The following is a 25,908-nucleotide window of genomic DNA, read 5'->3' as shown; positions in this document are numbered from 1 at the left end:
CTAAGGGTGTCAGGGAAGGGGTGATCATCATGGAGAAGAGGATAGTAGGGGGAGGGTTTAGTTCCGGTAAGGCGATGGAAGGCTGACCAGAACTTGGACGAGTTTATAGGTAGGGTAGCATTTAAACGGGTGCATGTCTGTCGCCAGTCCCGGCGTTTCTTAGCCACGAGCAAATTTCGAATGTGTCGCTGGAGTTGCCGGTGGCGTTGGAGTGTGTCTGGGTCACGCATGTGGAGGAAGGCACGGTAGAGACGGCGGGATTCACAGAGGAGAAGGACGGCCTGTGGGGGTAAGGTAGGATGGTGGGGGTGGATGGCGACAGTAGGGACGTGGGCCTCCACAGCCTCAGACAAGGTCTGCTGGAGAAAGGAGGCGGCATGGGTTACATCGTCAGGGTGGTGGTAGGGGAAGGGGTGGCTATCGGCCTGGGTGGAGAGGGTAGCCCGGTAGGCATTCCAGTTGGCACAGGAATAGTCATGGACGTACTTTGGGAGAGGGTCATTACAAGGGTCGGGGCAGGGGCGACGACCTTCTGAAACGGTGAGGAGGACAGGGAGCTACCAATAGGCTCCAGGACATCCACCGTTATGCGGCCAAGGAGGTTAGGGGAGGAAAGGATAACATTGGGAGTGGAGTTTTATTCGGGATGGGTGCACTGGGGGATGGGGATGAGGTCGCCTTGAAGGGAGGAGAGAAACCGATGCCGCCGCCGTAACTGAGCGGCGGAACGACAATGGATGTTGAGGTCGGCGGCGATCACGTAGAAGGAGAAGGTACGGTCAGTGTGGGAGAGGAAGTCGAAGGGAATAGGGACGTTAGGGCGGAGATAGATGGTGGCGCAGGTGACGGTAAGGCCGGGGAAGAAGAGACTAAGGATCAGGTGTTCGGTGGTGTCAGGAAGGAGAGGTTGGAGCCGAACTGGGATCTGGTGGTGGTGACCAATGGCAACTCTGCCACGCGCAATCGGGAGCGGATTATCGAGCGGTGAAGGAGTTAGAGCGATGTGTGGACGGTGTGGTGGGATTGGAGGAAAGTTTCATTGAGGAGGAAGGCATCCACGTGGTGGGTGGCAAGGGTGTGCAGGAAGAGGTTCTTGTTGGCAGGAAGGGAGCAGATGTTGTTGAAAAGAATACGGAGCTGTCGTGCCATGACAGGGATTTAGACAAGGGTGTCAAGACGGGAGAAGGTGAAATGGGCCTGGTTGTTGGAGTAGGTGGCATACATTTTTAAGTGGAAAATGAAATGGGCCGCGAGGGAGACCTGTTGGAGGGTGTGAGGGCGCTGGAAAGGGTGGACGTTTTGTAGGACAATGGTGAGGAACCTGATGATGTCCTCAGCGGTGGGGGGGGGGGGGGACGAAGGGAATTGCCAGGAGGGGTGGGGGCGTCCACAGGATGGACAGGGATGGTGAGTTCAGGAGTGGTCGGAGGGGGCCGGGCTTTACACTTTTGGGAGTAGGTAGGATGGGGGAGATTGCTGGTATTACAGGAGGGAGGGGATTGAAGGTTAGGGCACTGCTGGAGGAAGTGCGCTTGCCTACAATGCGGGCAGGTGGGGGCTCGCGGCACTCGGCTGTTGGGTGTGCGTTATAGCGCAGACACCTCTGGCAGTGCAGGGATTGAGGAGGGGAATGGGAGGGGTCGACCTTATAGCGCTGGTTGAAGAGGAGGGCACCCTCCTTCAGCAGATGGTCAATGGTGGGGGCGTCCTCGGAGAAAACCCGCATAAGGCGGGTGGGGCCGGCCGAGTTGAAAATGTGGCAGACTGCCCACACCTCCAGTGTGGGATGCGCCTTGAGCTCCGCCAACACCTCCTCCTTCATGATCGACGGACTGAGCCGAGTGATCACGGTGGTGAGGGTCGGCAGGCGACATGGGGGTTGGGGTTAGCGGGTAGGAGATGGAGAAGGAGCAGGGGTGAGGGAGGTGTTGGGGCCAAAACGGGTAATGGGGGGACAGGAGAGGATGTCAGTATGGAGGGTTGGGCTGGGGGAGGAGATGAGAACGGAATTCCGTATGGGAGTGAGGAGAGAGATGGGGGCACCAGGGAAGTGTTGGCGGAGGAGGAGGTAGAGATTCCGAGCCTCGAGAAGGGAAGGATCGGGACAGGACAGGAGGTATTTGTATAAAGAGGGGGGGGGAGGTGGAGGAGGAGGAGGCGGAGGGAGCAGGGCCAGGAAGGTAGACATCCATGGCATCCTTGGGGGGAGGGGGGAAGGAGGATGGGGCGGCGCCTTTTTGGGAGCGGAAGAGGTGGTGGTGCCACTAGGACGTTTAACGGCGGCAGAAGGGTGGGTGGTGACATGAGGGATGGGAGCTATAGGGAGGTGGCGGGAAGGGGCAGGTCCCGGCGTGGACGCAGCAGTCGGCGCTGGAGATGGTGACGGCGAAGGTGAAGGCGACGGCGACAGCGACGGTGGTGGCGGTGATGGCGAAGGCAATGGGGAGAGTTGGGCATGGGCAGTGGCCTGATGGGCCACCACCCTACCTGGAGCTGCAGTTACAGGCTGGGGGAGTGGGGGGAAAGGATCAGAGGGAGAGGAGCGGGAGGAAGAAGCTGGAGAGGGGGCGACAAAGAGCGAGGGCGAAGGGAGAGTGAGAAGAGGAGGGATGGAAAGAGGGGGGTGTGACTGGGCGCACCATGTAATGGTGGTGGTGGCAGCAGAGGGGGAAGTATAAACTAAGCTGTGGTGGTAGTGGTGGTGGGGGCTGACATGACGACACGGATAAACAAAAATGCGCAGGACGAAAGGGAAAGGAAAAAACTGGGGACAGACGAAGACGAAGACGAAGACGAAGACGGATGAAGACCAGAGTCCGACACTGCTGGCGCTGGCACTGGCGACGGCTGGCAGGAATGCCGCAGCTGCCGCTGCTGCTGCCGCGGACGGGGCCGGGGCCGCTGCTGCTGCTGCTGATGCTGGAGGGCTGGCTGCCTGGCTGGACTGCTGCTGCTGGAGGGCTGGCTGTCTGGACCGCTGCTGCTCGGCTGGACCGCTGCTGCTCGGCTGGACCGCTGCTGATCGGCTGGCTGGCTGGCTGGCTGGCACCTGAAAACCTAGCGCTTCGATTAGTGCTGGAATGGCACAATCGAAGGGCGGTATCCTATCGCAGTACCGCCGGAGATGCCGGAGACTGTAAAAATTTCCGTACGCCATTAATAAGAACGGAGGCAATTAACATTATCAAGCAGAAATTCATGCAGTTATTCATGGCTGAAAAAGAAAAGGCAAAGTTTATGCTGAAAAGAGATAATGTACAGCGTGATTGTAATTAAACTTTCAAAACGCTGTAGAAATAACACCACTGGTCGGAGTGTCGTCAGATTGCAAGGGAACATTATCGGAAAAGGGGGAAAACGTATGGGAGAAGAAAAAAATAGTCTGAAAATTGATCAATAGATGGCGCTGTATGTGTCAGAATACATAAATGAAAACACATGTCATGGGCACGACCCATTGAAGTTGGTATAAACATGCCGGGTACACGGCTTTTCCTCCATTCGCGTCTGCGATGTTCGCCATGACTGTCTGAATGCAGGATCGCGCTCTGCTTGTAAAGCTATATTACAAAAATGATGACTGTGCACACGTCGCTCTGCAGAAGTTCCGGACACTAAAGGGTTTGAAAAAAGGCGATGGTCCGATGACTGCCGTGGGTCTGCAGAAAATGATTCAGAAATTCGAAAAGACTGGTTCTTTTGGTGTGCAACCTGGTAGAGAGAAGAAACGAATTGATTCGACCTCAGTGGAAGCAGTGGCCACAGCAATGTAGGAGGAGACGAGTGGTGGTGTGCAAACGTGTAGTACACGGAGAATTGCCCGAACATTGGACATACCCGTGAGCGCGGTGCGTAAAATTCTACGAAACATCCTTCTTTGCTAACCAGTCAAAACTACTCATGTGCACGAGTTGCTTCCTGTTGACCTATCAGCAAGTGAGACCTTTGCTTTAGAATTCATTGCTCGCATGGAAGTGGACAATGAATGTCCGTGGAAGATTTTGTGGACAGACGAAGTCCACTTCCATGTGACAGGATATTTCAATACACAGAATTGTCAAATATGGGCAACCGAAAACCCACACGCAATTCAAGCATTATCACTTCATCCTGGAAAGGTCACTTTGTGGTGTGGGTTTACTGCATCATTTATCATAGGGCCATAGTTTTTTGAAGAGACAGGATCTTCCGGTCCTGTTACCTGTACCGTCACTGGGAAGCGCTATGAGTGTCTTTTACGCAACCACGTCATTCCAGCTCTCCAACAGAGTGGATGTGTGGTTGGGATCATTTTTATGCAAGGTGGCGCTTCTCCGCACATTGCAAATCCAGTTAAGCAGCTGCTGAAGCGCCATTTCGGAAATGCTAGAATTATCATCCACTATTTCCCTACAGCCTGGCTGTCCCGGCCACCTGATCTTAATCTGCGTAATTTCTGGCTATGGGGCTACCTGAAATATGTTGTGTTCAGTGTTCCGATTGCTAATTTACCTGCACTGAAGGCACGCATTACGCAATAGATGCTGAACGTGACACCGGAAACACTTCGATCAGTTGCGTAACACGCTGTTCCTCGATTTCAACTTGTTGCAGAAAACGATGGACAGCATATTGAGCCGGCCGCGGTGGCCGAGCGGTTCTAGGCGCTTCAGTCCGGAACCGCGCGACTGCTACGGTCGCAGGTTCGAATCCTGCCTCGTTCATGGATGTGTGTGATGTCGTTAGGTTGGTTAGGTTTAAATAGTTCTAAGTTCTAGGGGACTGATGACTTCAGATGTTTAGTCCCATAGTGCTCAGAGCCATTTGAACCATTTTGAACCACAGCATATTGAACATGTTTTGTGCCAGTCACACGGAAATTAATAATCCAATCTGATTTTGAGTGATGCTTTTTATGCGGTTTTTGGCCTCAGGACAATTAAAAACGAATGCGAGTGATGCTTTCTATCCGGTTTTTAGCCTTAGGACAGTTAGAAACCGGTTTTTTCCCATCCGATGTGATATGACCTTATCATGGTGGATGGGCTTACGTAACTAACAGTATCACACCTGTACTCCCATGCACAACGAGTAGTACCGCTTGTTTAACGTCAAACGTACACCTTGGGCATTGTTATATGATTCATTTATCATTTTTAGTCGACCACTATTAAATTATGATGCTTACAGCACCATCTATTGCTACATTTTGTGACTGTTTGTTTTTCTTCTGCCATACGTTTTCCCCCTTCTCCGATAATATTCCTTTGCCATTTGACGTCATTCTGACAAGTGGTGTTATTTCTACAGTAGTTTGAAAGTTTAGTTACACTCACCATCTACTTACGAGGATTGTGAGTGCATATTATGTACATATTCCTATCATATTTTTTCCAAAATGAAAAAGGAATACATCAGAAGGCATTATTTTCTGACCAAACCTTGTAGATGGAGGGAAAGAGCTATCTTTCTGTATTTCACAAACACCCGATAGGATTTTGTAGTGTTTTAAGATTGACTGGATTTATATTGTTTCTTTTTCTTTGGTATTTGGGGACAAATATTTAGTGACGTCACCACCCTTCCTTCATACATCCACTTGAATGAATCATCTATGGACCTCGTCGCAGCCATGTGCAGTCGCTCTCCTTCAATTAAACTGATGATCCCAGTGCTACACTGCAACTTATCAAATAAAAGTTTTCTTAATAGTTGACTATGTGTAATATCTCTAATATTGACGGTATAATCTTCAGTTTGTGAGGCATTAGGACGCAGCAGACTCCACTTCAGAGTTCGACGTTTCGATCCCTCCACGTGGATATTCTTCATGGCTCGAGAGATTTTACTGGATGGCGTGGCCTAACGACTCAGAAGTTTTTTCGTCGAGCATTCGAAAGAATGCAGACTTGTAACGAAGTCTATCCTTCTCTTTGTTTGTCAAATAGCCCACTGCAGTGGATATTATGAAACGATTTGAAGTGCAAAATGGGTCAAACCCAACTGTCCTGTCCTTCACAAGTACTTTCTTAGATTGTTAACGTATTATTTCTTCGAGTGTGGCGGCTTGATTCATGGAAGTTCTGTAACACCGTCCGAGGAAGCATTTACATCTTAGTACACACTAGCTGCGACCGCAGTCCCAAGTCAAAGATACGCTTCGTACCCCAATACATGAAATACAAAAATACAAAAGCGTTTTATAGTAAAAAAGTAGAGCGCCAAGGAGACATGGTGTGATGCCAATGGAAGTTTTTACACATCCACACCGTAGCTGTTACGTAGGTGATCAGGTTTGCAATTCTTTTTGATAGGTAGAACGGCCAACAGAGTCCATTAGTGTTGTTCATGTTTAGTGTTGTTACCAGGCGTGGTAGGGTGCTTAAGGGGCGTGAACAACGTCAGCTATTGACAACTGTGAAATCCACAGGGATTAGGCGTTTCGTGTGAGACAGCGTTATCAGCATTTGGCAGTTTTTGAAAGGGGCCCCATTGTGATCTCTCGTTTGGCCTGCTGCTAGAATCATGCAATATTCAGATTTGTGGAGCATTTGGAAGTGACAGTGCCCTATGCTGTACTGTATGGGAACGTGAGAACAGGCATATGCGTTGTCGATGTTCCGGTGGACCCCCTGTGGGCACCACAGAGAAGGTAATCTGTAGCTGCCATCGGCGAACAAGTTATCGGCTTTCTGAAATATTTTGTACCATCACACATAATTGGTCGCCATTTAGCAGCAATAAGCACAGGGGATTACTGTTCAATGTGTGGCCTGTCGTTAACACCACATCACAAACGGCTGCATTTGGAGTGGTGCCATGACTACAAATCGTAGACTGCTAATGAAGAATGGCGTGGTACGGTTTTCAGTGCTAGATCTCTGTTCTGCACTAGCATGGATGACCATTGTCGCTGGGTATGGTAGTGGTCTAGAAAGCGGTCTCTTTCTTTCAATGTTTTGGAGATGCAGAGTGGTGTCATGCCTGGCGTCATGTTTTTGGGAGCCGTCGGGTATGGTCTCAAGTTGTCGCTGCTATTGAGTTGGGAAATCCGACAGTACAACGGTCTGTCACGGACATCTTGCATCCTGACGTGTTACCAGTCATGGGACAGTCTCATGGCGCGATTTTTCAATAAGACACAGATCGTCCACACGTGGAACATGCCTGCTTAGTGTTGATGTGCTACCATGGCTAGCAAGATCCCCTGGTCTGGCTCCAATATAACGTGTCTGGGACCAGCTCAGATGTCAATTCCGTCCTAGTACCAGTGACAGTATCTAGGACATTAAAATTTGCTGGAGAGATTGCCTCAGAAGCGGATAGAAAAGTTTATGACACCCTTCCCAGCTGAATCAGTACATGCATCCATGACAGATGAGGTGAAGGTCATGCTGATAAGTGGGTCCATACTGCCAAGTTCGTTGCTAATTTGGTTCAGTGTTGTAACTACTGAAATAACATCACATACCTCTCAATCTCTCAAGGTTTATTTAGTCTCCTCCTCCAATTCTGCGTGCTTCACTTTTTTTGTCAGGCAGTGTATATATATTCTGCTATCGAATATCGCCTTTATGATAGAAACTTCATGACAGTAATGACACGCAAATGTTTCGCCTTTCCGATACTGGAGTGGTGCGAAACTCCAGCGTTCGTGTCGGTCTAATTGGGCCACCAGGCAGCTGCCCACAGCTGCCTATAAGAAGAATAGCAAACATGATACGCAAGAATATAGCCCAATATAACTGACATCCACCTTGTGTAGAAATTAAGGACATATCCTGAGCTCAAACATAATGAAGTATGTCAAACAGGATGACTTCCACCATGCCAGTGAACATGGATTCTGGAAACATCTCTCGTGCGAAACCCATCTCTAGTTTATTTTAAAGAGACATTGTGGAAGCCACGGATTAGGTTGACGCAGTATATCTTGCCTCAGCACCATACAATTCAACTCATACAAATACCTGTGTGTCACAATTTTTGGGTATGTGAAGTGGAATGAATACACAGGATCAGTCTTAGGGAAAGCACGTGCTATACTTGAATTCATTGGTAGGATATTGGGGAAACGCAACCAGTTCACAAAGGAGATTTCCGGAACTCGTGATCCATCCTAGAATATTTATCAAGTGTGTAGGACCCATACCAAATAATCATGTGACTGTGTCCCCACCTTATTGGTAGCAGTACTGCTATACTACAAGTACGAGACTAAGTCGTGTTTAATCTCCACTAGTGAGATGCGTTCTGTGTGTTGTGCAGGTGACGAACCACTGGACGTCCGGCTGGGAGGACTGGAACATGGTGGTGAACACCGAGGGCGGCCCCACCTGGATTGGAAACCACGCGGACGCGTCCATCGTGGCTAACGCGACGGCGGACGAGTTCTACAAGCAGCCCATGTACTACGCCATCGCCCACTTCTCGCGCTTCGTGCCGCGCGGATCCCGGCGCGTCAGCCTCCAGATGGACGCCTACTCCAGCGACGTCGAGAGCGTCGCCTTCCTCACACCTCAAGATGACGTCGTCGTCGTCCTTCAGAACAAGTACGTCGGTACTCTCTCTGTAGTCTGAGGTCCATTCACACTGGGCTGGCTGTACTCCTCTACTCTCCCACTACATCAGTAGCGTGTGGTACTAGTTGAACATTTGTGTCTGACGGGAGGCGTGCTAGTCTAGTGGGTGCGGTTGTGATGACCACTGCGTCCAGAAGGCATAACGGTCAGCGCACCTGCCTAATAAGAAGGAGGCGGTTCGAATCCTGGTCCTGCACAAATGTTCTACTTGCCTCATTCATATAAATCAATGACCGCTGGGAGATAAGGTCTTAAATTACTTTGTGTGTTAATGACCGCTGGGTGATAAGGTCTTAAATTACTTTGTGTGTTAATACACAATAGATGTAGCATCAAAATGGTGTCTGTTCTTTCAGAGATGCCAGAAAGAACAGAAACCACACATATCTCTCACAAGTGCCATGTATGGACGTCCGTCAGATGTACAAAACTGTGTTCTCATTCGATTGGCCATTAGTTTGAAATTTTATTACGTGAGCGTACAGAATGGTTGTTAACGATCTTTCCTTGGTGAGGGTCCACAGTTATATAGAATTCTTTTAAAGAAATGTCCACCATTTGACCCTTAATTGTTCACTTATTTTACATAATCATGATTTCGGCTCTGTAGCCATTTTCAAGTGTATGTTGACATGTTAAAATTGGTCTGACCTGTTTGTGATGTATCATCGTAGAAAAAACGTATTTTTGACGACGAAATGTCACAGACATGACTGTGAAAATAAGTGACAATTAACACTCAAACGGCGGATATTTTTTCCAAAAAAAGGGAGAGAGAGATAAAGAGACAGAAAAAGAGAGAGAGAGAGAGAGAGAGAGAGAGAGAGAGAATTGTACATTCTAATTGATTGTTTTCACACCACAATGTAATAGTGACTGCTTTGTGGCGTGGGGGATTAGAAAGTAGTTACAATTTCGGCATGTTCCAGCAAATCCTACGGCCTATCCTCCTACCACAAACCTCTGGTTCAGAGTTGCAATGGAAGTCTTCTGCACTGAATGAAGAGGATGTCTCTCCATTGCTCGTTCAGTAACCTATAGAGTTCATCAATCCCTATCAGTTACTTTCAAAGCACTGTGAATTATTATTTCCCTGAAGGTCTGACGTCTCAGAAAGATCGCTTACACAAGATCTGGGCGCATATAACCGCTTTCTTACTGAACGTCTTACTCTGTTATATTCGATTAGGCAGTCAGTCAATTTTCTCTGTTGGATTTATTTGATGTTGGTCTATTTTGTCCTAAGACTTTTGGCCAGATAATATAAGCTACCATATATTTTTAACTCACTCTGAACTCCGCAGCGAGTTCCATAGATTGGTGAAGTTACTCTGCCAGTCTCGGCATCGTATGCAAGACACCACCGGAGGTTGTAAAAGTTTTACAGTATTTTTCCTGGTCAAGACAATATTTTAGGCAAATTTCTGGCTGGAGAATTCTGAAACTACCCTCAGCATTGATCATTATAGTAGTATTTTTCTGTCGTATAGTTAGAGAACTGCTAAAGTTACGCTCAGTTTGGACCACTGTGGTGGGAGTGCTTGTATTGCTGTAAGTGAAATTACGGCAAGCATCAGACGTCAGGTCTCCTCCAGAGCATGTTGTACCGACACGTTGATGGCTCATAAAATACTGTTAGATCGTCCAACAATTTGTGACTGTCGACTGAAGCTCTGGAGAATATGGATATAAATGGTTGTCATTACTCGTTTTACTGAAAACTATTGTGCACCTTTTTAAACGATTCTCTTTGAAAATAAAAATAATTTTCTGAAGCAATATTTTGGAAACACTGATACAATGAGGCTGCCTATAATGGTGTGACTTCGCCACTGTAACAAGTATTAACTGCATTCTCATTGTAAACGCATGGCTCTCCGATACTTCTTACTTGCCTTTGGTTCGGTAGTCACTAGCGATAAAGGTCAGCAGAAAGTCGATTGAGACACTGACTTATTTACATTAGTTGCTGAAGTTGTGTGAAGGAGAGGGAACCAAAATTATGTAACCGAGATTGCAATTAAACGGTCGGTAGTGAATCAAGAGTGTACTGAACAGCCAGCTGATGTCTAATAAACCAGATACAGCAGTTCGAGCACGTGATTCAGAGAGCGGTAATTGTGTGTCGAGCAGAACTCGGACTGTGGTGATGGACAAGGTAGGCCTCAGGTATATCAGCTTTGCTTATGAATGCTATCGGCTAAAACAAGTCTCTCTAATTATTAGCTTCGTGGAAGTCCTTCGCAGGTAAAAGCAAAGGAAGTAGGCTATTAGGCTATGTGCACTGCAAGCAGTAGATTCTTACTATGGTGTCACACTGCATTATCCTGTAAATGACGATGGTATCGTCAGTTGTGCAAATAGGCCAGTGATTGAAAGCTTTGCTTTTGCAGAGACTTGTTACAAATATTTCGTATTTCATCCATTAGAAAATTGTCCTGAAAGCTGGTCGCAATAAAAGCTAATGTTCAATTTTTGACGACAAATCATTGGGTTCTCGAAAGCCCGTGACTATAAAAGCTATTGTTTAATTATTAACTACAGATCACTTTCTGCTGACTAAACCATATTCCTCTATTCTTTAAGTTAAATTAACTATCCTTTGAGTGACTGATATGAAGCTCGATACAAGTTTCGAAATAGTTAGTGGGAATACCCGTGATAGATTCAATGCATCACTGAGTGCAGACTCTCAATATCATTGCACCATTAGCTGCCAATAAAAACCATGCCACAATATTTTAATCTATAAGCGAATACAGACATCTAGTGTTACCTTCAATTCTAGTCAGCAAATCTCAATATAATGTTTGAATAATTAATATACTGTTCTGCAGCCCAAACTTCCCACATTTGCCACCTCAGTGAATTGTTACCTGTCATTGTTTTTGTTTCAGGCAGTTGTTTTTCTTCAAACAGTAACGTAAGCCCTCTCTTATGCACTGCGTCTAATTTGTCAAAAATGCTATGGTCACTGGAACTCCTACTACTATGGTCACACCTCCTGTCATCTCCATGCTGTGCTTTGGGCAAATCTCTCCCTTGGTTAACCAAGGTTGCTAGAACAACCCAGCTGTTGCTCAGCCAGGCTAGTGAGTGAGCCTTCTCACCCCACCAAGCGTTCCACACTGCCACCAAGGTCACCCTACTCTTCTGCTGTCTCCACGTTGTCTACCCTCTCTGTTTGATCATTACCTGCCAGTTTTGGCCATAATTTTCGGACACCACGCCTCGTTGTCTCTGTCCTCCCCGAGACACTATCTAGTTTAACGGATCGTGTGGAGTAGGCTGATCGGTATATTCCACATTGCCATTGCTATGGGTGATACTGTGGTGCCTGTTGCATGGGTCAGGGCAGCGGGTCTCCAGGCCATGAGATGCACCACCCTAACGCTCTTCTGTGGACTCGTTCGTACATTTGGCTGTCTACCATAATTACTATACGACTGATTCTCGACTTTTTCTCGAGGTACTGTCACAAATTTTTTCCAAATATAAAATGTCAACATTCATTCTATACCCATAGCGTACAGTTCGATCGCCATGCCTCCGTCCAGATGGTTAATATGTTTCGATCAATATACACAGAATTCCTTTACCATACCATTATCTGACTGATCCTCAAGAAACCTCTCGTCCAAAATTCGCTTAGAAACATGTCCTCAAGCTCTATTAAATCGTTACTATCATTAGCCAGATCATTCACCAAACTAATGACATCTCCCTGGCAATGTCCTCCTAGAAAACAAATTTGTGCCTGAGCAGAGGAGGGCACTAGTAGCACGTCCATATATTCTTAGATGCACGTTTCTGTACGTATCGAAATAACTACATTTACAACAACGAATAAATGGATCTGCTGAAACAACAGGTGAATGTTGTGGCACAGTTCGTAACGACTATGAAATTTCCTTGTTTATAAATTATAGAGTGCAGCAATCAGTCGTCCTATTTAGATTTTATCGTGCAAATCCAGATTTCGGCTAGTAGCTAGCCATTCTCAATGCGCTGTTTTTTATTCTCAATGCATGTAAGTCCCTGTTGTTCGGGCGTCAGTCACAATTCTTTGGTAGTATTCAAAGAACTGTGAGTGACGCCCGAACAACAGGGACTTACATGCATTGAGAATAAAAAATAGCGCATTGAGAATGGCTAGCTACTAGCCGAAATCTGGATTTGTATAATAAAATCTAATAAGGACGTCTAATTGCTGCACTCTATAATTTATAAGTCTCATACAGTCGCTGAGTGCATCCAATTTCCGAATGGAAGGTAACCTGACGAATTTCCCTGTTGTTTTTCACCAAGTTCTCGTCTACGGTATTATTATACACCGTCTGCACTGCTTGAAACGATTCGTGTGCCTTGGTCTCCGTGACCAGCAAGTTTCTCATGTGATTTACTTGTTCATACAACTTAGTTCTGTTATCAAGCATCATCTTGTTATGAATATTACTTAATTTTTGGTCTGCTGCTTTCTCATGTTCAAAATATTTTTGTGCTCCTTGCTCAATGAACGTGCAATATTCAGTGTCATGTTCTTCCAGACTTTTCTGTATCTTTCCTTTAGCTTCCTTATCTCATGCTTAACTATTTTTCCAAACTTTATGAAGATGAGAATTTTCTTTTGAAACCACTTTCTGTCAACTGTTCATGAATCTTCTGCACTAGTTCTACTCAGAATTTGACAAACTGCTATTCCTTGTCCCACATTACTTCCGATTGTAACTTCGTTATTTCTGTTGACAAATGAGAATTTACTACTTTACCTAACGTTTCATTGCCCTTTCTGATTTGGGTTTACAATTCCATCTTGAGAGTGTCTAATGTCTCATTACTCTTACTTATTTGGGCTTGCAGTTCCATCTTGAGATATCCTACGACTTCTATGAATGTCAACAGCGAAACATTTTGCCCATTCGGGTTTGCTTCTCGAACCAATTGCGTCTGCAACTGATTTTTGCTTAGTTGAGTATCATCAATGCCTGCCAGAGGTGAATTGCTCAAATTAATTTTCAGTTGTTCCACTTTCACTTGTTCCAAGTTTACAGTATTTGGAGACTCTAAACCTATATCCTTCTCACCCAAAATTCTTATTGGGGATAGGTCTTCCTCAAGCCTGTCCATGTCAATTACACCTTCCATTTACTCTAGTGAAGTGTGATCTGCTGGTTCTCTATTAGAATTAGTCACTGTGTTCTCTGAAGTTACTAACACACCCAACACACCCAACAGCATATGAGAGCTTAACTTTGCACGTGGCTGGCGCCGCCTCATCTGCCACCTCGCCCTCTCTTGCGTAGACCTGACTGCCGCGCTGTTGCCCTCGGCCGCCACAGGCGCCCCACGTTACTCGGCCAACTGGCACCACCCACTGCCTCACGTATACGATCTCGTTTGGTGATGCTATGTGCTTCAGAGGAAGCCCACGACCTGTTGCTACGCTCTTACTTTTCTCTTCGTCTCCAGCTGCTACTGCTCAGTGTTGTGTTGCTCTACTCCTTCTACACTGTGTTAAAACTGTCTCACTACTCTCTCAGCAATATCATTTTAACACCGCAATGCACTATTTTGAAACTGCATTTTACTGTTCATAACGGTACTTGCGGCCAGGCGTGTCAATTAGCATCATATTAATTAAAATCGGGGAAGAATTAAAAAGGGGAAAGTAATACGAAACCTTAATAACTGCACAGTATTACTAAGAACCAATATAATGAAAAGTAATAAAAAGCAAAGTAGCAAAGACCAAGCGGGACAGAAAGATATAGGTGCGCGTTTGTTTTTTAATACACATAAAAGAACATGTAACACATTATTGAGCTCTCTACCTTCAGTTATCGCGATCGGGGTAGTCGATGAAAAAGTGGTACGCGACTGCGAAAGGAGATTACTTAAAGACTCTTCAAGCACGTTTAAAACACATTACGTGTGACGAAGTGATCAGAGACGTTTATTGTCGGGTGAAGTGAAAATGAATCCGACAACATAATTCGAACTTTGTGTTAGCTGGGAAAAATACTCTTGGGAAACTATTATGGTTATGGAACCCACGAAAGTTGTGCGCAACGGAAAGCTATAGTTTACGTAATTCTGCATTTTATAAAATGGTGAAACGCATGTGCGCGGAACATTAATAGAATCTTATCCTTGGACGGTTGCGGGGGTAATTGACACAAACAACGCGCCAGCATAAAAAATAGTTCGCTTATTAACTACCAGATATCAATTAACGGGGACCTAAAACACTAAAAAAGAAGGATAGGATCATCACCTCCAATCCCGATTCATATTTCATATTTAATTAGTGAAAAGAAAAATGTTAATAAACAAACTACATTTCAATTTTATCCACGATTTTGGCTTCATTACGTAGTCTTGACTACACGATAAACAATATCTATGGAAGTTGTATGCAACGTATCGTCAAAATATTTAGCCAACCAATATTGTGGGACACCACAAATGTAAATGCATGAAATTGTTCTTACAGCGGATGTATAATGTGTGAGTGCGACGAACTATACTGAGAAACTGAACATCCATTACGTACTTGCATGTTTATCTGCGAAAATGGTCCTTGTCGGTACATCAGCACAGAGTTAGAATAGAATCGCTGCAACATTGCAAACCATTCAGATTAATCGAACATCTAAATACGCATAATGCTGGTACCACCAGGATGTGTTCTTTCTCCTCACCCCAGTGGCAGCAATTGAATTAAGAGTCAGCCGGAAATACATTTAAATCAATTGACGACCATTGAGCTAGCGTCACGAATTTTCAAACGTCCACTGCCATGTATGAAGGCATGTGACACCGTGAGTGCTAACGTCGATCGAGGGGTGTCGTCGTGATCGTATTGAATGACATTGAGCGGTTACATGTTTCTTCACCAATATCCAAACCGCTTCTCAGATGCCTATGCACCACTTCGTAACTTATTCACTCTTTTCTCTAGTATGGCTCGTTACCTTTTTCGTGTCAAACAAAATGAAACACTTCAGTATGATATGAGAGAAAATAACGATGGTCCAAACTGTAACCAACAAGTACCACAAGTAAACTGCCTGTATCAGGAAGCTTGAATATAACGTGAGTGTGTTGATCTAGTGCATAGGAGACCCAGCTTTTTGGTTCTGCGTCTTCGACGTTTCACCACAGAACCATGGTGTTCCACGTTCATATCAACATCGTTTAATTTTCATACTGAACCACCCTACACACCAAAGCAATTCAATATGTGGTTATAAAAAACTCAGGACGCTTCATAAGCAAATATATTCTCTGTTGGCAAGTTCTACATTGCTTTGGACGATGATGATAAACTTCCTCACTGCCGCGACAGGAGTGAGCATCAGCGCCAGATGTCGGCCTGCAGCTGTCTGCGCTTGCTGACCAATTGACCAATAACCCTCGAGCAGCGGTGCGTAACAAACTAAAACACGTAGGCATCACGCGCCACTTAGCACACAAAAGAAAATATTTTCCAATTTTACAATCTCGTGAATCTCTTAAAGAGGATGTTGCTGTAGATTTCTAGAGAACAAATTTTTTTTCAAAGCTAGTAAAAGACACAGTATTACTGTATCTTTTGAAAACTCTAATGTGATCTGACATTGTCAGGCAGACCAAAGAACTGATAACGCTTTTTTCGACTTTAGCTTGACTTTTAAATTCCGTTGTCATGCAAAATAACACCACGAGGCGCAGGATAAATCAATGAATTGCCCTCTCTACCTGGTGACTCTGCCAGTCCCCTACATGTTCACCCTTGAATGTGACGCACTTCTCCCAAGGATGGATGACTTACATGAGACATTGGTTTTAGAAGCCTCTATGTTGTCTCTTAAGGAAATGTTCCACCTCGAAAATCACCTCGTCGCCATTGTAGCAATACGAGCCCTGCAATAGGTTTTCTAAGGAAGCAAAGAGAATGAACTCATTAGATGCCATCTCAGGACAAAATAGCATTAGCGATTGTGTCGTGTACATAATGAACTGGAGTGTTGTCGTGATGGAATGTTGCCCTCCTTGGAAACATTCCTAAGACGCTTAGCCTTCAGAGTCTTGTAAAACCTTTCCAGGACATTTTGGTGCCCTACTTCTGTGACGGTTTGCCCTTTACGAGTTACATCTGTCAGCTTCACACCGTGGCAATTCCAATAAAACACTCAGAATAACCTTGCCCATTGTGAGACCATAACTTTTCCCGCCGAATTGAATGTTCGAACAACTTACGGGTTTGCTGCCGGGTGACGTCGTCGACCACCGCCGATATTTCGACAGGAGCCTTGAGAATGGCAGGGTGCGTTCCTGTCGAAATATCGGCGGTGGGCGATGACGTCACCAGGCAGCAAACCCGTAAGTTGTTCGAACATTCAATTCGCCGGGAATAGTTAAGGTCTCACATTGTTTACCTCTACGGGGAGGAAATGTATCGTTGCTTGCGGAGGTTGGATAAACTTCGCAGCAGTAGAGTAAGGTTGGAATGTGCATTATCGTTTTTACTGAAGTGTCGAAATCATAGTGTGGTTCCAACGTTTGGTAAGGTTGTGCATCATATTAATTCTCCTGCCGCCGATCGCATCAAGCAACGTGCTGGTTTAGCTCTTGTTCGTGAAAGGATCCACTATACTCGCCGTCAATTAGATTTTGTTTCTAAGGAATTATTTCAGCTTCATTTGATGATGGCGTCTAATGTCTCTGAATCTTCTTGGGATTGGGTGGACGGTGCCTCTTGGCCGCAGTATGACTGGAAATTTCAATCTGCAACTTCTCGTCATTCGGCGAAGTTTGAACGTTTCCTTGGCTCAGTGTCTAATTCTAATTTTAATTCTCGACGTTCTGTGATCAATCTCACGGAGAAGACGTTTGACGACGCAGCTTTGTCTGAGCTGGGGAAAGGTTTGAACTTCGCACCGACGTCTAAGAGTTTACCAGTCGTTGATTTTATTAGTTCTATCGAACACGCTGTTTATAAACTACCTTCCGAGGCTGCGGAAGAGGTTAGGAGGGAAGCTTGTCGCGTGTTGACTGGGGCCCGTCCACCCAAGTGTAATATTACAGCAGCTGAAGCGGCTGCTTTACGTTCACTCAGAATGGATCCTGATATTGTTATTTTACCTGCAGACAAGGGAAACGCCACCGTTTTGTTGAAGAAGAACGTTACATTCAAAAGATGCAGTTTCTACTTTCTGATTCGGCGTATCGCAAAATCGGTGCTGACCCTACTAAGAGTGTTGCGAGAAAGACCAATAGCCTCCTGAAGGAAAGTTCTTTGTCACAGGAGACTATCAAGAGTCTTAATTCTTACTGTGCTGTACCACCTCGATTATATGGCCTCCCTAAGGTCCATAAAGAGGCTGTCCCGTTGAGGCCTATTGTTTCTAATATTGGTGCTCCGACATATCGTGTAGCTAAACATCTTGCTAGTAGGTAGGTGTGAACACCACATTAAGAACTCTACAGATTTCTTACGTCAATTGCAGGGATTACGTTTGAATGACTCTGATATTTTAGTCAGTTTTGATGTGGTTTCTCTTTTCACTCACGGTCCTCTCTGATTCGTTGCAACTAATTGAGATTAAGCATGGTGTCGAGTTAACAAATTTGTTTCGACATGTGCTGACTTCCACTTACTTTTTATTCAATGGTCAGTACTACGAACAGACTGATGGAGTTGCAATGGGAAGCCCGTTGTCACCTACTGTGGCCAATTTGTTTATGGAGGACTCTAAGGAACGTGCATTGGAGTCAGCGACTTTGAAACCTGCGTGTTTTTCAGATATGTAGACGATACTTATGTTGTTTGGCCTCATGGTAGTGAGAATTTAAATCGGTTTTTGGAACACCTGAGTTCGATCCACCCTAATATTCAGTTCATTATGGAGGTGGAAAAGAATGGATGCCTTCCCTTCCTTGATGTGTTGGTCCAAAGGAAGACTGACACTCTGTTTATAGGAAGCCTACTCACACTGACTTGTATCTGCGAGCTTATAGTTCTCACCATCCAGCTCAGCGTGAAGGAGTACTTCGTACCTTGGTTCACAGGGCCCACGTTATCTCAGACCCTGAAAGTTTGGCAGTTGAGCTATCACATCTTGAAGTCACCTTTCGTCAGAATGGTTATAGTGAGAGGCAGATCAAACGTGCGTTGCGCTATCAGCCATCTGTGCTACGGGTGAGTGACGATAGCAACGAAGTGGCACCTAGGTCTACGGCCTTTTTGCCTTACGCAGGAAGTATTTCCAACAGGAAATTTGATGTGAAGTGTGTTTTCCGACCACCTTCTAAGATTAAGGCCCTATTGGCGTCCGTAAAAGATGATCTTAGTTTGCGTAAGGCTGGAGTCTATCGTATTCCTTACACTTGTGGCATGTCATGTATTGGTCAGACAATCAGGACTGTGGAAGACCGGTGTATTGAATATAAGCGTCACACACGCTTACAACAGCCGAGCAAATCCGCTATTGCAGAACACTGCCTTGACACCGGTCATCCCATGGAATACAACAACACGGAGATTCTGGTTTGCACGTCCAGCTATTGGGATAGTGTTATTAAGGAAGCTGTTGAAATCAAACTATCAAGCAACCTTATTAACAGACATGGTGGATTTTGTTTAAATGCTGCTTGGAATCCGGCTCTGTCTCTCATCAAAAAACAGAGGGAAAGAGTTATTGCTACCTCACCTGTTGATTAGTCACTATCGATATTTCTGGTGTTGGTCATCTTTGATTGTGTTGACGTTCTGTGTGTGGTATCTTCCTTGTTTCTCCTCTGTGAACCGAGGTATTAAATTTCCTTGCACATTTCTTCCTCCTTGCATTTGTGCCTTGAGAATGGCAGGGTGTGCTCCTGTTGAAATATCGGCGGTGGTCGACGACGTCACCCGGCAGCAAACCCGTAAGTTGTTCGAAACTTGCCCATCGATAGTTGCGTCATTGCTTTTCCCGGCGGCGGTGGTTCCACTGCTTGGTTTGCTCCTTTGTCTCGGTGTTGTGGGGATAGACCTGTCATTCGTTGATGGTAATAGGATGGCTAAAGGAGTTATCTGGATCGACAGGATAGGACTCAGCTACAACACAACAACTTCTGCATCTGTTCAACTGGCTTTTTGATTGGCTGAAGGCAGTCGCAGGCGACCTTTATCATCTTCAAAACGTTGTGTAAGACTGTGAACTCTGACCCATTGGAGATTTTTCCATTATCACATCGATTGTGACATGCTGGTCGTCTAGCACCACGGCATGCACTTATCTTGCGATTCCCTGTTCTTCTCAGAGAGATGGTCTGCCCTATCGTTTTACATCGTTCAGAATTACCTCACTGGAAGCGTCTGCGACACTTAACCTCTGGCTGTTATAATGGTGCATTATTACTGTACTCTTCTATCATTACAGCATGGATTGTTGCGGCGTTGTTCCCCTTTTAATGCAGGAAACTAATTACCAGACGTTAGTCGACTTTATCAGTGCGCTTTGTCATTTTCTTCTGTCTCCTTTTGCAGCGTGCTCCGGTACTGTGGCGCAGGAATTTCATGTGTACCATAAGTGCAGAGAGATACCTAGAAACAAACAAATATATCAATTATATAACTTTATTTTACGAAGTGATAATTAGAGCTACACTCCCAGAAAAAGTTAGTATAGAGGCTTCCAATTTACTCAAGATTTATTGTTGCAACATTGTTTATGGAGTACATGCGATGATAACACTGAGAGACCAATAGCATAAGTGGTTATGAGGTACCAGCTATCGATCCATACTGAGTGGCCCACATTCGTACGTGGTGCAGCCTCCACGGCGGCAATGCAGGCGCTGATTCTGGCATCCAGTCGATCGTGCCGATAGCGAATACTGTCCTAGGATATATTACGCCACCGCCGGCCGCGGTGGTCTAGCGGTTCTAGGCGCTCAGTCCGGAACCGCACGACTGCTACGGTCGCAGGTTCGAATCCTGCCTCGGGCATGGATGTGTGTGATGTCCTTAGGTTAGTTAGGTTTAAGTAGATCTAAGTTCTAGGGGACTGATGACCACAGATGTTAAGTCCCATAGTGCTCAGAGCCATTTGAACCATTTTTATACTACGCCACCCTGTTGGACAGGTTCACGTAGTTCTGTAAGAGCTGTTGGCTGATGAGTCACACAAGTCACTTCTCGTACCATCATATCCAGCACGTGCTCTATTTGGGTCAAGTCCAGAGTCCACAGATTGTGCTTGTCGGGGAACTTACCGCGCGTCCTCCAGAGCATGTTGAGTTCCACTGGCGGTATGTAACCGAGCATTATCCTGTTGGAACTACGCATCACTTTCCTGTTGCAAGAATGGCAAAAGAAAGGGTCTAACAATATTCTGCTTGTACTGAGGGCGGGTTAACGTCACCTCCAGGTTATCGCACCCGCGATCATAACGCATGGGTTGTGACCAGTGTGTCTTGCACTATACGAGACATCGTACACGCAGGCAAGCATCACTTGTGTGTAGACAGAATCTATTTTCATCGCTGAAGACCACAGCGTGCCATTCCATTTTCGAAGTGGTCCTCTGGCGGCACCAGTCGACAGGGCGTGAGTGGAAGACGGGCCAAGGGACTGCGTGCCTCTAGTCCCAGTGCTAACAAAAAGTTCTTGCTGACACGTCTGGGCGCACAAGCCCTACTATCCGTGCTGCAGTAGCTGTACGATCTGCCGCTGCTGCCCTTCCACTACGACGATCTTGACAGGCTTCTGTGCTGCGTGGACCTCCAGAACCTCGTCTACATGTGTGAGAATGTTCACGTGAGCACTGACGCCAGCATCGTTGCACAACTGGCGCTGCACGTCCAACTTGTGTGCAATTCTCCGAAAGGACCACAATTTGATCCTTTCCAAACTCGCTCAGTTGGGTGTAGGAAGCACGCGTGCATCTTCGTGGCGTGATTGCCTTTTTACTTCACACATGTGTACCACACTGAGCTTTCTGGGTGAGCATTCACTATTAGAGGGTAGAAACAGATGGCACTCTGGTAGCTATGCCACTACGCTATCTGTTGGCGGACTACGTTGAAACCATTATCAGTACATCCACTGTCCTCCAGGTGGCGTATACCATCACCGGATCAAAATCGTTGTCGTCTTTTCAGGTGTACTAATTTTTTTTGCGGCAATGTATGTGACCACGGCTCATAATATTACAAAGGTTAATCATTTCCTGCAGGATATATACAGTAAAGATGCAAACCAAAAAAAAATATTTTTTCCATTGGCAAAAACATAACCACAAGATATATTGTTAAGTCTGCAGCTTACGGGAAGGAACAAATTATTCTGGTTATGTGGGTATATCTTCTAATGAGGGACTGCAATAAATCGTTTCTGACAATTCCCTGCTTCAGACACTGCCACACCTAATGAAATGTCGTTTACAGTCAGAAACCAATAATCCTTGTTTATATGCAGCTGACCGAAAATTTATTAGCTAGCTACAACATGACAATCGATGTGGAATGCAGGAATCTGCAGGCGCACCAGAGTACTGTGCTCATAGAGCAGAGTCCTGCAACCGGATATTATACAGATCAGTGCCCATTGGTACCCCTGTTTGCATCGTAGGTTTGTTTGCGGACCAGGTTGTTTGTGTGTTGCCAGGCAGGGGACGCGGCGCTCCGTGGTGGTGTCGGACCCCCAGCTGGGAGAGGCGTCGCTGTCGCTGCCCGCACACTCCATGCACACGCTCGTCTACCGGCGATCCGGCAACACTGTCTGAAAGCCGCTTCTGCACCACAGCACTCTTCAAACACACTTGTATTACAGACCAAATAAACACACACCTACTGAAAAATCTGTGTTTCTATGTTGCACTACAACTTCCAACAACCCTCCTACTTTGTACAGCTATCTCTTCGGACTCTATCTTCAAACTTCGTGGCGTCTCTCTTTATCTTTGAACTGATGTTGGTTGTGTGTGGCCTCTGCACACAATGAGGGAGCCATCACAGTGAGAACAACAACTTAGAAGGGAAATTCTCCATCGCACCCCTTTCTGATTTACTTGTAAAATGGGCCATTGGATAGCTCATCAAAAACTGAACACACATCAAGCATGAAAAGAGGAAGTAGGTGTACTGAACTGTGAAAAAAAGAGGCAAAATAGAAATAGTGAGCGATCGAAGATCAGGACTCGCAACATCGATAGAATTGGAAGAACAGCAGCGTCCTGGTTGTATAGTCACAGTGTTGGAATGCGAAGGAGAAGGTCCATCTTCAAATCTCCCTCGTGGTACCACATTTCTCTTTTCACAAAGTTATGAATTTTCTGTCTGGTCTTTGACATGTCTGTTCTCGTTCTTAAGTCATGACAATTTTGATACTAGACATTGGTTACACAATATGAGTCAAGTGGCAAGAATATTTAACCATCACAAGTAAATTTGACGAATAGTGAGAGCAGGCGAGATGCCACATAGACCTCTCAGAGAATTGAAAACAACGAATAAACGGATGTGAACTATGTCACAAGAAAGAAATTCAAGAGTCAAAACTTCCAAAACGGAACGCATGAGTCACAACATGTCGTACTTCTGTAGAACAAATAGAAGATGAGTACATATGGAGGTCCCTTCCTTACATTTCAGCGGCCGCGGTGGCCGAGCGGTTGTAGGCTCTTCAGTCCGGAACCGCGCGACTGCTACGGCCGCAGGTTCGAATCCTGCCTAGGGCATGGATGTGTATGATGTCCTAACTTCTAGGGGACTGATGACCTCAGATGTTAATTCCCATTGTGCTTAGAGCCATTTGAAGCATTTTTTCCCTTACAGTGCGCTGTTGCAAATGGACGTGACACCATGACATACACACAAATTTGAATATGGCGAACAGACACGTCAGTGCCCGGTCGTACAGCTCTTAAAATTGTGGAAAAAAAAAGAGTGGCACGTGGGGGACTTGAGCACGGATATCCCCATTTTCAGTCCAACACCCTGAACACGGAACCACAACGTCATCGCTGCGAACGTGCGCTCATTGTTGCACAGCTTGGGATTGGACCGTTCATTGATTCAACTTGGCTACTTTTATCACACTTCAGCGCACTTTCTTCCTGATTTCATGCTTGATCTGCGTTCAGTTTTTGACGGGATATACACCGGGCCACCTTACCATTAAATCTCAAGGCGGTGCGATGGGGAGTTTCTCTTGTTAGGTGTACAACAGTTCATATTCGTTGTTTGTGGGTTGCCCAACCATGGAAAGGTTGTACATCATTTAAGGCGTCCTGAAATATAAGTCAGGTCTAAGTATAACAGGTTTTTATTTTCTCTGTATGGCGGACACAATTCGCATAAAATTCTTAATAGCAAGTTTTTTGTAAAAACTCATTACAAAATACAAAAAAGAAAGAAAACGCTCACACACTGTGGGGCGTACCAACTTACAAGGAAGACCGTATGGGGAATTCGTAATAAGAGTTCTTCATCTTGATAGCTTGCAAATTTAAAGGTAATAAGACAAAAATAGACCAAAAATTATAATCAAGTAGGCAATAAAGGTTGAGTGGCAGATCAAATAAATAGCGAGCTGCTCAGAGTATGGATCGTGCTATAGCACTTGCGAACGCTTACATTTCCCAAAAATCAGCTACAGAGCACCAATTTGCTTCAGGTAGAAGCCGGAAGATGAACCCGAAAACCTCCTTCTTCACCCTCAACACTCAACTTTCAAAAAACTCCTCACGGAAAGGACGATTCAGCGTTGTTGTCAATGTGAGGAAAGGGTATATCTCCTACTATTCGAAAAAGCATGGGAAGACATCAGAAATTTCCAACTCCTGGAGTACAAAACGCACATCAACACACAAGAGGTTAGCATTGCTCTGTAGCATTGAGCCACGCACTGATCGACCTCTTTGCGACGTGCACGGTGCTGGGCTGACTCATTCGATTAGGAACGGAAAATTTTATGGGTAAAAGCAACCAAGCTGGTAGAGCAGAGGGACGGTGATCGATTGTGCGGCCGATCGGTTGTTGGAAACCCGGATCCGCGCTTTCTGCCGGAAATGGCCAGCTTTTGAGCGCCGACACACGAGACGTGCTGCCCCAGCAGAGAGAAACGGAGCGGTGGGCAGCCGAGAGCTCTTGCTGTCTTCGGAATTGTGTGGACGATGCTTTTCCGAAAGTCAGACGGTACGTCGCCACACTTATACACTCCTGGAAATGGAAAAAAGAACACATTGACACCGGTGTGTCAGACCCACCATACTTGCTCCGGACACTGCGAGAGGGCTGTACAAGCAATGATCACACGCACGGCACAGCGGACACACCAGGAACCGCGGTGTTGGCCGTCGAATGGCGCTAGCTGCGCAGCATTCGTGCACCGCCGCCGTCAGTGTCAGCCAGTTTGCCGTGGCATACGGAGCTCCATCGCAGTCTTTAACACTGGTAGCATGCCGCGACAGCGTGGACGTGAACCGTATGTGCAGTTGACGGACTTTGAGCGAGGGCGTATAGTGGGCATGCGGGAGGCCGGGTGGACGTACCGCCGAATTGCTCAACACGTGGGGCGTGAGGTCTCCACAGTACATCGATGTTGTCGCCAGTGGTCGGCGGAAGGTGCACGTGCCCGTCGACCTGGGACCGGACCGCAGCGACGCACGGATGCACGCCAAGACCGTAGGATCCTACGCAGTGCCGTAGGGGACCGCACCGCCACTTCCCAGCAAATTAGGGACACTGTTGCTCCTGGGGTATCGGCGAGGACCATTCGCAACCGTCTCCATGAAGCTGGCCTACGGTCCCGCACACCGTTAGGCCGTCTTCCGCTCACGCCCCAACATCGTGCAGCCCGCCTCCAGTGGTGTCGCGACAGGCGTGAGTGGAGGGACGAATGGAGACGTGTCGTCTTCAGCGATGAGAGTCGCTTCTGCCTTGGTGCCAATGATGGTCGTATGCGTGTTTGGCGCCGTGCAGGTGAGCGCCACAATCAGGACTGCATACGACCGAGGCACACAGGGCCAACACCCGGCATCATGGTGTGGGGAGCGATCTCCTACACTGGCCGTACACCACTGGTGATCGTCGAGGGGACACTGAATAGTGCACGGTACATCCAAACCGTCATCGAACCCATCGTTCTACCATTCCTAGACCGGCAAGGGAACTTGCTGTTCCAACAGGACAATGCACGTCCGCATGTATCCCGTGCCACCCAACGTGCTCTAGAAGGTGTAAGTCAACTACCCTGGCCAGCAAGATCTCCGGATCTGTCCCCCATTGAGCATGTTTGGGACTGGATGAAGCGTCGTCTCACGCGGTCTGCACGTCCAGCACGAACGCTGGTCCAACTGAGTCGCCAGGTGGAAATGGC

At 46.3% G+C, this 25,908-nt stretch overlaps 1 protein-coding gene across 1 annotated transcript in view; it reads left to right on the top strand.

Annotated features, from left to right (window-relative positions):
- Positions 1 to 22,312, top strand: part of LOC124594104 (lysosomal acid glucosylceramidase-like) — a 175,731-nt gene extending 153,419 nt beyond the window's left edge. The window contains exons 9-10 of the mRNA XM_047132455.1: positions 8,248 to 8,531; positions 22,195 to 22,312. Of these exons, the coding sequence (XP_046988411.1) occupies positions 8,248 to 8,531; positions 22,195 to 22,312 (402 nt within the window). The remainder of the gene's footprint in view (positions 1 to 8,247; positions 8,532 to 22,194) is intronic.
- Positions 22,313 to 25,908: the final 3,596 nt, after the last annotated feature.

The sequence above is a fragment of the Schistocerca americana genome, chromosome 2 (assembly GCF_021461395.2).
Source record: "Schistocerca americana isolate TAMUIC-IGC-003095 chromosome 2, iqSchAmer2.1, whole genome shotgun sequence".
Taxonomy (NCBI): Eukaryota; Metazoa; Arthropoda; class Insecta; order Orthoptera; family Acrididae; genus Schistocerca; species Schistocerca americana.
The sequence above is the reverse complement of the archived record's forward strand: the minus strand, read 5'-3'. Positions and strand labels throughout refer to the sequence as shown.